This window comes from Stomoxys calcitrans, chromosome 4, assembly GCF_963082655.1.
Source record: "Stomoxys calcitrans chromosome 4, idStoCalc2.1, whole genome shotgun sequence".
Classification (NCBI taxonomy): domain Eukaryota; kingdom Metazoa; phylum Arthropoda; class Insecta; order Diptera; family Muscidae; genus Stomoxys; species Stomoxys calcitrans.
Window position 1 is genome coordinate 135,319,918 of NC_081555.1, and position 14,001 is coordinate 135,333,918.

The 14,001-nt window shown below is 39.3% G+C and overlaps 4 protein-coding genes across 6 annotated transcripts in view; 2 read left to right on the top strand and 2 right to left on the bottom strand.

Moving 5' to 3' along the window:
- Positions 1-1,526: 1,526 nt before the first annotated feature.
- LOC106094633 (epimerase family protein SDR39U1) lies at positions 1,527-3,033 on the bottom strand. The gene is made up of 4 exons (XM_013261866.1): positions 2,936-3,033; positions 2,425-2,867; positions 1,978-2,211; positions 1,527-1,917 (listed from the first exon to the last, which is right to left on the bottom strand). Exons 1-4 carry the CDS (start codon positions 2,955-2,957, stop codon positions 1,720-1,722), a joined length of 897 nt encoding a protein of 298 aa, XP_013117320.1. The 5' UTR covers positions 2,958-3,033; the 3' UTR covers positions 1,527-1,719.
- A 626-nt stretch (positions 3,034-3,659) lies between these two features.
- Positions 3,660-4,421, top strand: LOC106094635 (mediator of RNA polymerase II transcription subunit 10). Its single transcript, XM_013261868.2, has 2 exons — positions 3,660-3,924; positions 3,983-4,421. The coding sequence occupies exons 1-2, from the start codon at positions 3,803-3,805 to the stop codon at positions 4,257-4,259; spliced, it is 399 nt and encodes a 132-aa protein (XP_013117322.1). The 5' UTR covers positions 3,660-3,802; the 3' UTR covers positions 4,260-4,421.
- Positions 4,422-6,987: 2,566 nt separating this feature from the next.
- On the bottom strand, positions 6,988-8,333 carry LOC106094634 (transmembrane emp24 domain-containing protein 3). 2 transcript variants are annotated; one of them, XM_013261867.2, is made up of 2 exons: positions 8,184-8,333; positions 6,988-8,041 (listed from the first exon to the last, which is right to left on the bottom strand). In XM_013261867.2, exon 2 carries the CDS (start codon positions 7,946-7,948, stop codon positions 7,292-7,294), a length of 657 nt encoding a protein of 218 aa, XP_013117321.2. In that variant the 5' UTR covers positions 7,949-8,041; positions 8,184-8,333; the 3' UTR covers positions 6,988-7,291. The 2 variants fall into 2 exon arrangements, with proteins under 2 accessions (XP_013117321.2, XP_059223779.1); XM_059367796.1 differs by having other exon boundaries at positions 8,230-8,327.
- Positions 8,334-9,917: 1,584 nt separating this feature from the next.
- The window catches only part of LOC106094632 (mitochondrial cardiolipin hydrolase), a 273,940-nt gene continuing 269,856 nt past the window's right edge, over positions 9,918-14,001 (top strand). For both annotated transcript variants that reach the window (XM_059367616.1, XM_059367615.1), the window contains exon 1: positions 9,918-10,816. In XM_059367616.1, coding sequence (XP_059223599.1) covers positions 10,303-10,816 — 514 coding nt within the window. In that variant the 5' untranslated portion in view covers positions 9,918-10,302. The remainder of the gene's footprint in view (positions 10,817-14,001) is intronic.

The window sequence follows — 14,001 nt, forward strand, 5'->3', positions numbered from 1 at the left end:
GCTGAGCCAGAGAATATGCAAGAAAGAAGATAACAACAAAGATAATCCGAAAAAAAATCTGGCATCTTAATACCGTCAAACTTGGCCGGCTGCAAACAACTGTTCGCGTGAGACCACATTTTTTAATCCGCCCTGAAAGGAATAGTGGCAAACTTCTTACGTATCAAATTTTCTAAAATTGTTGTATTTTCAAAATGTCCAATATATTGATTTACAGCAGATATATGTATTGTGTTCGGCTGCAAAAGGATTATGCATGTCGTTTTAAAATGTTTTCATTTTTGTGCTTGATATCGTTTAGAAGATGTGTAGGGATCGGCTGTTTGTTGCTTTAATGGGCGGGCAAAGTGAAATTAAGAAGGTTTATGAAACGGTAATAATAATCCACTACAGTCGAATTCAGGATAATTCTTGTCCAAGACAGCTCCACTCCGCAAATCTTCAGCCACAAAAACAACTAAACAGTGGTATTGTAGAATTATCTTAGGCTAAACTGCAGTTTACGGGAAAAATGTCAAAAAATCTAATTTTTGCATACCCCCCAAAATGATTCCAGGAAAACAAATATGAAGTCAGTTTTTTTGGCCTCGGGTCTGGGGCGCCCCCAAACGGGGCTTTTCCGTCAAATGAAACTGAACGGAATATGGACAATATGGCATTAAAATTAAAGGAAATTTTGCGTTTTATCTCATTAGTTTTATCTATAGCGTTTTTAGTGTTATCTTTTGCATTTGATTGCAGTAGTGTTATTCTTTAGGCTTTAGGTTTATCGGAAGTACGCCAATTTACCCATTAAAGGAATAGATGAGACACTCATATCAATGTCCACTTCAAGTTTTTGCTCGATGATAGCGGAGTGGATAGCAAGTGAGCTACACGTGTTTGTCCAATTCCATGGCAGCCGGTTGTGTGTACCGGATTGAACCGATGAATTCCTTGATCGGCAAGGGCTGCCGCCTCAGTGTACCATACACTGCTACTACAACAACAACGTGTTTGTCCAACAGTATTGAAAAGCTGCGCCACGGTGGACTCCAGAAGAATAGAGGTGGTGAGGGAAGCAATGTTCTGTTTTAATTTTAAAAATGCTGGTCAAAAGCTAATTTTGATATAAGAACAAAACTAATCGGGAAATGGTTAATATGGGAGCTATATCAGTATATAGACCGATTTTGACAATATATAACAAAGCGGTCAATTGATGAACATAATATTATGGTAAGTCATAACAATGCTCTGTATGCAAAATTTCAGTCAAATCCAAGCTAAATCCAAATATGAACCGTTTTGGCCCGTCTGCAACCCGCTACATAAGTAAAATTTCATGTGGATATCTTTTTTCATTGCTGTTGTTCTTGTTGTAGCCACATATTTTCATGCGGAGGTAGCGATCCTCGTCACAAAGTGCCTGTCCAATTCATTACCCTTTTTCTACGTCAACATAAAGGCCAACGATGGTAAAGAAAAAATTTGTGCAGATTATGAAATTGACTTGTTGATGGAAAAAATTCTATTATAACACTCAATTTAATTTTGTTTAAATTCAGTTGCATTTATTTCTTATAAATACGCTTAAATCTTTGTAATATTGCGTTCGACTTGTAAATAATTAAATAAATTAATACCAAAATTGTATGCCTATCAAGTTATTAAATCACAAAACAAAACTCATTAGAGCAACACGTGGTTCTATCGCTTAAAAACTATAGCTTTTAAACATTATTTCTTCTGAACCACTTCTTGGCAGGCAACTTTAGCAGTAGGATATTTAAAGTTGAAACCAGTTTCTAAAGTGCGCTTGGGCTCAATTTTAGCACCGTTCAATAATAAAGCTGATCTATCTTTTCCAAACATTAGATCAACTACAAATTCTGGCACAGGAAAAAGGCAAGGACGTCTTAAAGCCGAAGCAAATATCTGAAAAAGTATAATCATTAGATATATAAATATGTTATTCCTTGAAGTCATGCAACTAACCTTAGAGAACTCCCCATTAGTAACTATATCGGGAGCTACAGCATTCAATACACCTCGACAATTTTTGGATTCTAGACAATGCTGAATAAGGCGACAAAGGTCCTCCAAATGGATCCAAGGCAAGATTTGTTTACCGGTGCCCATGGGACCTCCTAAACCTAAGTTAAATGGCATCCAAATAGATTGAATCATGCCACCTTCACGGCCCACTACCACTCCAGTCCTGAGCTTTATCTAGAATTAAAAAAGTATAGGTAAATCAGATAAATCAAAAAATTACTTTAAACAATATTAGACTTTTGTTACACGATTGTTTGTTAGTAACAATTTTGTTTAAATTCAAAATTACAACTCATATTAATACCCACTCGTACATGGCTTTCTTTAATTACAAAATTGCTACAAAAATAAACTATTTCTCAGTTAGTGTTTCTAATTAATACATACTCCTCTGGCTGTTGAATTATCGGGTAAAGTTGCAGCCTTTTCCCATTCGAGGCATAGGCGAGACATAAAGTCAAATCCTTCAACTTTATCATTCTCTGTGTAAACTTTGTTATCGTTGGCAGGGTAATGTGAAACTCCGGATATATTAACAAAAGCATCGACTCCTCCCGATTTTTCTATGGCTTTAACCAATGAGGAAGCAGAGTTGACGCGAGAATTCCAAACGTTTTGTTTAAAACCAGCAGTCCACCTTCTGGATGGATCTAAAACATTCTGCCCAGCCAAATTAACTACAGATGTAACACCTTTGGGTATGCCGTCTTTTTCCAACTGATGCCATGTTATGCGCTTTAGGCCAGGCATTCGCGACACTACGGTAACATCATATCCTTGGCTTGTAAGATGATTGACCAAACGAGTTCCAACGAAACCAGTTCCTCCGCCTTTATACACAAATTTGAAGCAAAAGTAAAAAAGGAAAATCATGGATATCCAAACTTTTTAAGTTTACCTATAAGTGCGTGTCTGGTCATTGTCCCGGTTTGGGTTTACGTAAATGTATTATTTTCGCTCTAGGTCTATTTACAAAACTGTAAACAAAAACAATGTCAATCAATGGTTTATAATTAAGCAGCATATTTCGTACGGTAACGTAATGACGTAATACCGCATAGATATGTAGTTTTTTCTTATAGTTTTTTTCTATATAAAAAGTCAAGGTGGATCAACGAACAGCTGAAAACTGCAGGCCAGTTTGACGGTATGTAGATGTCAGTTCTGTGTTTAAATTCACAGCAAACTACCCCATTTTTTGGTCGTTTTCTTTGTTTGTGTTTTTCTTTCTGTCATTTTACTTGCAAACGTATACACACGAGGGCAAGTTTCTTTGGTTGTGTTAAGAACAATTCCAATTTTGAAATGACATCATCATAACGAGATGGCGGATTGCACCTTACGATTAGTGGTTGTTGTACAAATGAGACCACCTATAATTGTTTCGCCATGATAATAAAAATATTTTAATCGGCAACTGGGGGATGCGCCTGTTTATGGAGATAAAAAAACAAACTTCACGTTAAGTGGATTCTGAATTAGGTTCCATGCGTGTTGTACACTTTTCAAGCCCTGCAAAAAAAATCATAAAATGTGAACTACCCATAATCGTAACAATCATTCATCGCCAGCAGCTGATTTTGGATTACGCTTGTCTCACTAACCAGACATTAGGAATGTGTACATACGCTCGTAAAACGCAGAACATCATCTTTTGCAGAAGCTGAAAGTTGTAATAGCAGGAGAAAAAAAAAGGATTACAGGTTTATAGGAAGTTTGCAACAGTTTATTTTTCGAAATTAGCAACTATAAAAGGTTCGCAAATATGTCGGCACCTTTGGAAAATCTGGAAACGCAATTGGAAATGTTTATAGAGAATGTGCGACAAATACGCATCATAGTTTCGGATTTTCAGCCACAGGGACAAAATGTTTTGAACCAGAAAATGTAAGTTCGTCACATGCGACATGTAATAACTTGTTAAACATTTGTATTGTAAATATAGCCAAGGCCTTGTAAGTGGACTTCAAGAAATCAACAAATTAAAAAATCAAGTCCAAGATATCTATGTCCCTTTCGAAGTGTTCGACTACATTGACCAGGACAAAAATCCACAATTATATACAAAGGATTGTGTGGAGAAGGCTTTGGCCAAGAATGAGGAAGTTAAAGGAAAAATCGATGCATACCGCAAATTTAAATCCAATATGCTGGCGGAACTCTTCAAGACGTTCCCCAATGAAATGAATATGTATCGTGCCTATCGCCCAGACTCTGTGTAATAAAGTTACTAGTTGGTTGATTAGTCGTGTATGGATGGAGCTGGATGGGAGCTTGGACTGAACTTCTTCTACAACAACATTGTACGCATACAAAACCAATTTAATATTAAGTTAAGTGAAAACAACAAAATTGTAATAAACCAAAACAAAAATCTTTACTAATTCACAGGTAGTATATTTAATGAGATGATAAGCCAATTATTGGTTAGCTTCTATGGTATTACCTTTAACTCAAGATTTCGTGCTGTTTTCATAGAGCTTTTCGTTCGTATTATGCAACCTCAAGTTGCGGTCTGAATTATTTTGTATGATTGGTCTTGTGTTATATGCAGGGCTTGTCGGGATAGTAACGTCGACCTCTACGCTTTCAGTTTGCTTCCTCATCTAGATCTCAATTGGGCCAGAGTAGTTTTGGTCTTCCTAGAATGCCCCCATGGCCGTCCGTCTGTCCGTAGAAAGCAGTCGGCCGGTCAAATACCTACACCGAAGATGTGAAATTAGCGGATGAGCGTGATGAGCTTCGCTGAACCAATTTTGGCAACATGATAAATTACGTAGGAAATTAGCAAGTTAGTCGTAACAAGCGGAGAAAATGGTTGGATCATATCGGAAGCTACAACACAGGCTCAGATGCCAATAAACGTTGTTGACGATTATATCTTTTAATCCCCCAAGACGCGATAACCTTCAATGCAAAGCAGATACCAGACGAGGAACGGTGCGGAGGTCATTTTGAGTGAAAAGGCAAAAAGGAGCATTCTACGAAGGGCAATTACGCTCCCAGTTGATGAAATATCACAGTAATTGGGAGCAGAAGATGTAGTTGAGGCCATAAGGAGGGTCAAGTCATCGAAGGCTATGGGGCCTGACGCAATAACAATGTTAATGCTTAAACATCTAGGGGAATCAGAAGTCAAATACCTGACGGACTCTTTCAATCTATCTATGTATCTCCACCCTAGGCATGGAAAATGAGTCGTTGGTCCCTGTTTAGACTTATGGGTCGATTACGCATTGCAACTCAACTGCAGTTGCGTTGCCAGGAGGTAGAACCTTAATTTAAAAATTAGTATAATGTTGTCAAGTGCAGCCAATACTTCTAAAAAATTGTAAAAAAGTATGCAAATCAATAAAGAAATGGAAATTTTTATTACAAATTTTCCCATTGGCAAAGCAACTGAAGTTGGGTTGCTATCCATAATCGACTCATTAGATTTAGAAATTCATACAGACCAATCTCTCTCCTCTCCCCGGTCGCGGAGACACTTGATGCGCTTCTTCTACCCGGTTTAATTTGACATGACATCAATGAGTCGGATTTCCCTAGGAGGTGGATTGTGCGGTCGCCAGTCATACGCAGAGTTTAGAGTTAAATAGGGAGTTCCCCGGGGAGTGTTCTCTCCCTATTCTTGTTTAACCTTTACACGTCTAAATTATCCACCTCAGACTGGCGTGAAGATAATATGACACATGGGTGACTGCTTTGTCCTTGCAAAGGGAAAGAACATCAAGTAATTGCTCACGAAATCAACAGCCACACTATTCGCCGCCTGGATAAAAGAGCTTTCGATTGAACTTGAAGTCATAGTTGATGGAAAAGGGCTTTCGACAGTAAATCACCCGTAGACGTAACAAAATCCTAAAATCTCTGGCAGGCAGCACTTAGCGTGTGGACAAAGAGACACTTTTGACCATTTATAAAGAGATTGGCCGATCAGTAGTGAATTATAAAGTTCCAACATAGACCGCAGGAGTAAGCTGTTCACAACGGTAAAACAAAGAGACCTGAAATACGCAGCCCTTAGGATCACCATGGGCTGCTCACAGATGAAAACATCGACCATATACACGTGACCAGGATTCTTAAGGTAAAAGATCAAAGTACATTGTATTTTTTTCATTTTAGTCAGTTAGTTGACTTGAAGCCACGCAGTAGATTATATTATATTTTAGTAATGACTTAAAAGCAAGATCACAAAAATTATCTTAACTGCCACCGGGCTAATCACCCAAATTATCAACTCGCTGAGCTAAAACTCTCCCCGATGCATGTCAGGTGTATCGTTAGGCCAGGGACGTGATCCGACGACGCATCACCTATCCACTCACAACTTCCTTATGCTGAACGGACTCCCGGCACGGCATAACTATGCGCTGAAAAGGATCGCTACCTCCACGTGCAAATGTGGCTGCAACAACAATATCTAAACTGACTTGCAGGACAAAGCCCTTGGTGTACGCCCACCACCAAAAGCAGATGAAGAGAAAGACTTATCTCCCGGCACGGGATAGCTGTGAGCACCACACAGGCTGGAGCATTGAGGTTCGATCTGTGTGGGGTTCATTGCTGTCACGAGAAGCTCGATATGACAAGGCAAGTTATTGGCGCCTTTAAATAACTAATGGCCATATTGTTCACGCGGTGATCATTCCTTTGGAGCGGAACGAGCTTGCTCTCATACAGGAACTTGACGAGGATCGCCACCTCCACATGAAAATGTGGCTACGACACAAAAAGTACAAGACCTACCTAGAAAACCCAGAACAACTCTGGTGCCAATTAAGTTATAGATGGTATAGCAAACTGAATTCATATCGCATCGCTCAAGGCCACCAATCACCTTTTTACATGCCCGGAATATCCTACTTATATGACTGTAGAATCACTAAGGCATCCCATATGTAGGTTCTGAAACATAAACCAATTAATAGCAAAAGAAACTAAAACTTTAATTAGTTCAAATTTGTTTTTAATGAAGACGAAAAAGAGTTGTTATAACTAAAATTATACATTAACTGAGGAATTGATGAGACTCTTCTCCAAATTTCAATTTACGTACTCCAAGAGAACAATACAAGGGGACATTTTTGGGATGGAAGTATCGAGGTAGGACACGGGAGTAGGATGATGAAGAGGTTCACAAAAAAAACACCATACATATGTATTCTTTTTGTTTGAATACACAATTCTTCGTTTAACTAAAAAAAGCTTTTGCAACGTGTTACCCGGGGTGGGTGTGTCTAAATTACTTCTACAAACGACTGTAACGCTGCTGATTTGGTTTACGATCCGTAAAGAAGTTACGCAGCACCAAAATCTGTATAATGCCAATGGTAAGTACAGCCGCTGTTTCTGCACATGACCACCACATAACACGTTCGTTTAACTCTTCGGCACGCTTACGCCCTTGGGCTTCACGCAGCCGATGATGTGTCTGTGCATCCAAAATGTCATTTAGGCTTTTGTGTATTGACTGGGAAGAGGTTTCCATCTGTGTCAAAACGGTGGCATGCTCATCTACACCGGGAAGGGCAGGTTCTTCGCCTACTTGAAAATCAACATAGACGAATTTGTGAGAGAACGTTGAGAATTTGTTACTAAAGCAGGCCTGGTAGACGCCCGCAATATCGGCAACAAATTGATGGCTATCGAAGGTGGCTTTTTGCTGTTCATAGATAATGTCTCCCTTTGGATTTTTTAAAGTTACATCAACATCCAATTGGCCACCGGCCGAAACCTGGAACTCCAAATACGCGCTGGTATTATGTTTGATCTCTTCGTAGAAGCAATCCTCTGCACCATCGGCCAAATCAAAGGTAAATTCCACTGCTTGAACAAAACTCATCGATGCCAGCAGGTATAGCAAGAAGCTAAATAAAAAAATATCCGTACAACATTTGCGTTTCATTGCGGTTGTTTTGTGTTTAAACTGATGCAGGTGCTTTTTTTACAAAGTAAATATGTGTAAAATGTATGCCACGCAAGTTGCTGCGCTCAGAATCTGAAAGAAAAAAAAAAAACAACACTCGCTTAAGATTCTAGGTGGTGATGATGTCTAATCGAAACTCTATTTTAGTAAAACCACAATTTGTTCATAGTGTATTCCGAATATTCTTCCAATATTGTTATGGCATAATTCATACCTTGGAGTAGTTTTGCTGTATAATATTCTTAGTATTGTTTTTTTACCTATAATCTAACTAATTAGTTATAAAATTAATAATTTTTTGTTTCCCTTTCGACTTTAATTCGTTTTTATCGTTCTGTCTTAAAAATATAATTCCTCTTTTTGCAAATTTGACAGTTCTAAACTCTCTTCCACTCTCACCCACCAACACTGACGTGTCAAGTGGCTCTCTAGCAGAGCTGTATTTATAATGAGATTATACGTAGTAAGAACAAATTCTTAAAATTTTCAATCATAACAAAGGCTAGCAGGATTCACTAACAGAAGGTTAGGTCGCTTTCGAAAACGTAAAGTGGATAGGACCCTTGAACATCATTAAGGATGTTAAATATGTCGATTGAAAATGTCATCATATTGGAATAAAGGTAAACAAAGAATGTATGTTAAAAGAGAACAAATTGCATCATCAATGACAAGTACTGCCAAAAACTAAAAAAAATGTATGTAGGATGATTGCTTGGTTTAACCTCATTCAGTGAATCCTGGAGGGCTAGCAAGATTGATGTGATTACCAGGATTCACTGAATAAGGTTAAGCCAAAAAATCAGCCGACATACAATTTATTTTTATTTTTGGCAGTACTTGGTATTGAGCAGGATTCACTAATAGAAGGTTAGGTCACATGCAAAACACAAAGTGGATAGGCCCCATAAACATCATTAAGGATGTCAAATCTGACGATTGAAAATGTCATCATATAGGAGAAAACGTAAACAAAAAATGAATGTAAAAAGAGAACAAGTTGACATCCTCAATGCCAAGTACTGCCAAATATTAAAAAAAAAGTATATCGGCTGATCGCTTGGCTTAACCTTATTCAGTGAATCCTGGGTATTGAGGATGTCAACATATTTTCTTTTTACATTCATTCTTTGTTTACGTTTTCTCCTATTTGATGACATTTTTAATCGGTAGATTTTACATCCTTAATGATGTTCATGGGGCCTACCCACTTTAGGTTTTCTGATATCTTAATACCGTCAAACCTGGCCGGCAGTTAACAGCTGTTCGCGTGAGACTACCCTTTTAAATCCGCCTTGCATTGAAACCAATGAAACATACGAAAATGATGGCGGCATTGGTTTCAGTTGTTGCCATTCTTTTTTCCACACTATAAGCAGAGTACTACTTTATTGCCTATTTTTAGCAAACTTTTTGTTTTATATGAAGTTTGACAGCATTCCCCCCTCAAAAGCTAAACAGAATACTCAGTTTTGCTAAGTTTTGTGCAAGATGAATTTAAAAAAAAGCTGTTGGCAGGAGGCCAGCATTGACGGTATTAAGATGACAGATTTTTGTTTGCATCCTCTTTATTGTTATCTTCTTTCTCGCATATTCTCTGCTCATGTACGAACATGTGTGTTGGCAAAACGTCGATCAGCTTGATGGCCAGATGGCAGATTGCACCTTATGATTAGTGGTTGTTGTACAAATGAGACCACCTTTAATTGTTTCGCCATGAATTCTACCAAGATTCTTGTGAATCATTCAGTGGCAACTCCTCTCAGTCTTATTGGACTGAATGGCCAAAATGCATTTAGCATGGGATGATAACATAGAAATTGTATTCTGACAATATTTAAGGTTATCAATCCACCTGCCTAAACAAAATTGGATAGCAAAACAAAACCAATAATCAATGGTAAGAAGAGTAATGATAGATTTTTACAGCACGTGCAAATACTCTGAATGAGTGCTGCACAAAGTTAAACGAAAAAAGTAAATTGCAATTCGGCATTCTTTATTCATATAATTCGGTTGACATTGCTAGACATATGGTCAAAAGCAAATAAGAAAATTAAATTAAAGCGTCTTTTATATAGGCTTTAAAATTAAAAGAGCGCGTACCGGTGTTTCTTGCAAATATTGAAAATCTGTAAAAAAAAGAAAAAAAAAAATAGAAAAGGTGCAATACCTATTGGAATTAGCTAAATTATATTACGGTTACAACCAGTGTTCTTTCGATTCCAACACAAAAGCAGAGCAATTTAATTCAATATCGAGTGTTATTAGTTTCAGTGCAACGTTACCGGCACGTGTTAATTTCAAAGGAGTTATAAGAAATCATTATCAAAATGTTGGAATCCCGTGTGTTTCGTTATTGTGTTTATGGTGTCTCCTTTATTGTAATTTCGGAAGTTGCCTACCGTTCTTATGTTTGGATAAAATATCTAACCAACAAAGCTGTGGCATCCAAAGAAATATGCGAAGTCATCTGGACTAATGAATTAACGCAGTCATGCGTTAGCAAGCATCGTCGTTTTTCTAGCAATCCGGCCGCCACTAGTTCTGCTTCTAATTCGCCGACAATGTCTGAGTTAAATCGCATCGTCAAATTGCCATCACCTATGAAAAAATCACAATTGGAATGTTCCAATCCATTTTGTGCTGCCTACAATGTGGGTCGTTTATTGGAATTCATTGACTCTGCGAAGCATTCCATGGACTTGGCCATGTACACTTTTACATCGTACGAATTGGCACAAGCTTTCAATCGGGCCTTAAAGCGTGGCGTTTTGATACGCATTATAAGTGATCATGAAATGGCCTATTCCAGTGGATCCCAAATTATACCGCTGACAAAATCAGGTAAGTTGGAAATATGTATGTCATCATTTTTACTTCAATTATTCAATATTGTTTTTCCATACGACATACAGTGGGAGAAAATAGAAAAAACTAGTAAAAATATGCCATGTGAGAATGGAATGGTTCGAGCTGAAGTGTTAGATCGTCATTGTAAATTTTGTTACGAATCTAATTGCCTAGTTCACTAACTTTGTGTCACGGAAAGTGAGCGATTTTCGTTCGCCCTGGTGTCCCCAAACCAGCTGATTTCATAAAGGAAAAACAGAAGTTGGAATGAGTGACTCGACTCACTCGATTAAATAAATGTTAGTGAACCAGGCAGCAAATCAAGTATAAAAATGAAAATCAAACCAAAAATGCCTTCGAAATTGGAAAATACTAATTCAAATTTTGGCCAAAATGTCAACAAATAAAAATTAAAACTCGTATATTTCCGAAACCAGTGGATCTATGGGCACTATTCAGAAAAAAAGTATATTGAAAATTGGACCACAAATGAAGATTTGGCAGCCCGATTTTTTTTTTCGAAATGCCAAGGTGACTAATTTTAGGGGCCTGTCAGCTAAGCTTACCATGATAACGATGAATGCCTGTGTGGTACTCAAAGTATCTCCTTTTCGGAGACAAGTTGTAGTTGATGATCGGAATCGTTGCTGACGTCTTTTCACTCTCCACGGAGTGAACAATGTACTGAAGATTAGTGTCAGATATCTTAAAATGTATTGCAGCAATTGGCAAAATGCGTGAGGCAGGCGTTCAAACTTTCACAAAATATACAAACGTCCGCATATGTTGTGCAGCCACATTTTTATGTGGTGGTGGCGATCCTCGCCACGCTCGTTCCGGCCCAAAGGATCTAAGCTAAGCTTTTCGTGACATCAATGAACACCACACAAATTGGAGCTGTGGTGGGTGGTGTTCACAGCTATCCCGAGCCGGGAATATGTTAATAGAGTATAGGTAGAGGTTAAACAATGCCGAAGATGTCATCCCATTGTGGGAAACTCCCTGTCTCTCTCTGACCATACCAAAAACCGTCAATTTGTGAAGAGCCACGAGGATCGTCCTATGACACTGTATGATCAGATTCAGACCTTGAAAAACATGTACAGAGACGGACCTGCTATGGAATCAACGAAATTCATGCTAATGCTCGGAACATTTCTGTTATCCAAATAAGGCGCGGTTAAAAAATTTCGTCACGCGCCATAGCTTTTGGCGAGAGTCGGAAATCGGTTTTCAGGACGGGGTCATCGGTTTTCAGGACGGGGTTCTCATATTGAGACAAGTTGTAGCTTCATTTTCCTGTGGAGGTGGCGAACTTCGTCAAGCTCCTGCACATAAGCAAGCTCGTTCCGGGCCAAAGCACCGATCGACGTGGGAACAGGGTGGCCATTGGTTATTTAAAGGCGCCAATAACCCGCCATGTCAGAAAGAGCATCATAGGAACTCAGTATTTGTGCAAGAGCCGGTGCTCCCGGCTGTTTGTCAGCGATTGCAGATACTTCGTATGAAGCATACCACTATCTGCGACCTGTGAACAATTGAAACTAAGATTTTCGTGACAGCAATGAACCCCACACAGATCGGATCTCAATGTTTCAGCCTGTATGGTGCTCACAGATATCCCGTGCCGGACTGAGACATCATGCGGTGCAATGTTAGGTGACCTAATACCGCCAAACAAACAGAGGGTTGAAGACGAGACCATCGCCGACTATCCCTATAGCAGGAAGACTAGGATGTGGACTACGCCTACTAGGGCACTGGAGACTACTCTAGGTATTCGACCCATAGACATGAAGATTAAGTGTGAGGCAGCCACTGCGGCTATAAGACATAAAACGATTGGCGGAATGGATAGAGGATAGAAGCAGGCCATATCATCACGTTATAATCGAGGCAACGATAGGAAATCTGGAAGGAATAGACGAGGTTTCCGATCGGATACCTGAAACGACACTTGTGGCCGAGTGCAAAGCTCTTCTGTCAGCTGCACAGTCTAGGATTGGCAGAACCCTTGTATTGGCATATGGAAGATCATGGTACACAGGAGTCTACATTGAGAATCCAGGGTCTGATATCTGTTTTAGACTGCCTGACCATAATACGGTACGGAGATCCGGGCGATCGCGGAATGCGTGAGGTGAAGTGGTGTTATCGCGAGTACGCCGAAGGTAAATATCTTTACGGACAGTAAACCTCTTACAGGGCATTAACAACCAGAACGGTAAATTAACGAACAGTCTTGAAGTGTATGAAGAAAATTTACGCCTTCTCTGAGGAGGCCACGATCTGTATCATTTGGGTTCCGGGTCATAGCGGAGCAAGGAGGAGTGGAAAAGCAAACGAATTGGCAGTGAAGGCCAGAGGACTTCCCCAATAAACTTGGTTAACCAAAAGCCTTTCGGTCGACGCAGTCCAATCTATGGGAGTGGGCTGCGAACGCGCTTTTAACACTGTGGAACAGCGAAATGGTCAGTAGGACGAAGACAATCCTTTGGGGAAATTCAGATTGTGAAAAGACGAGGCTATTACTTAAAGAAATTTAGCAGGAGGTCTGTATAGTTTTGGGTATTATAACAGGACACATAATACAACACAATCGGTGCAGCAAGTGATAGCATGTGGGATCTTGACTGACATCAGTAAATTATACAGCCTACTAGCCGAACCGGATAGGTCTGCTACGTCTTCTTAATTTTTTTAGGGTGGGTTGGGTGCGAGGTGCAATGCCATTCATGGTCATTTAAAAAATTTTCCCCAAAGAGGTGTCGCACTGCGAGTCGCCGTTCGGACTCGGCTATAAAAAAAGGTCCCCTATCATTGAGTTTAAACATGAATCGAAAAGCAATCTTTGATGTGAGAGAATTTGCTCCTTCTCGGTTCCTGGAGGTAATGTTCTTCCTTAGGGTAATGTTCTCATTAAAGGAGGGATGGCACCTGAGACATTTCGACTCAAATGTTGATATCAAATTCATTCTGCACTTCCAAATCTCTTTAATTTGAACCCCATATTGCCATGGCCGGTAAGTATGAAACGTTTGGAGAGTGTTTTGGGGCTGGGGCGGCCACCGGCACTTTGCACTGAAAATATATGTCAAATTCGTTCTTTATTCCCAACGGAAATGACGTTCAGTTTAGAGGGTGCTTTAGGGCGTACCCCAAAACACTTCGCTCCAAAA

Coding starts and splice junctions, on each gene's coding strand:
- LOC106094634 (XM_013261867.2), bottom strand. CDS start 7,948: ATGAAACGCAAATGTTGTACGGATATTTTTTTATTTAGCTTCTTGCTA.
- LOC106094633 (XM_013261866.1), bottom strand. CDS start 2,957: ATGACCAGACACGCACTTATAG. Junction 2,868..2,935: donor GACCAGACACGCACTTATAG/GTAAACTTAAAA, acceptor TTGTGTATAAAG/GCGGAGGAACTGGTTTCGTT. Junction 2,212..2,424: donor ATAATTCAACAGCCAGAGGA/GTATGTATTAAT, acceptor TTTTAATTCTAG/ATAAAGCTCAGGACTGGAGT.
- LOC106094635 (XM_013261868.2), top strand. CDS start 3,803: ATGTCGGCACCTTTGGAAAATCTGGAAACGCAATTGGAAATGTTTATA. Junction 3,925..3,982: donor AATGTTTTGAACCAGAAAAT/GTAAGTTCGTCA, acceptor TTGTAAATATAG/CCAAGGCCTTGTAAGTGGAC.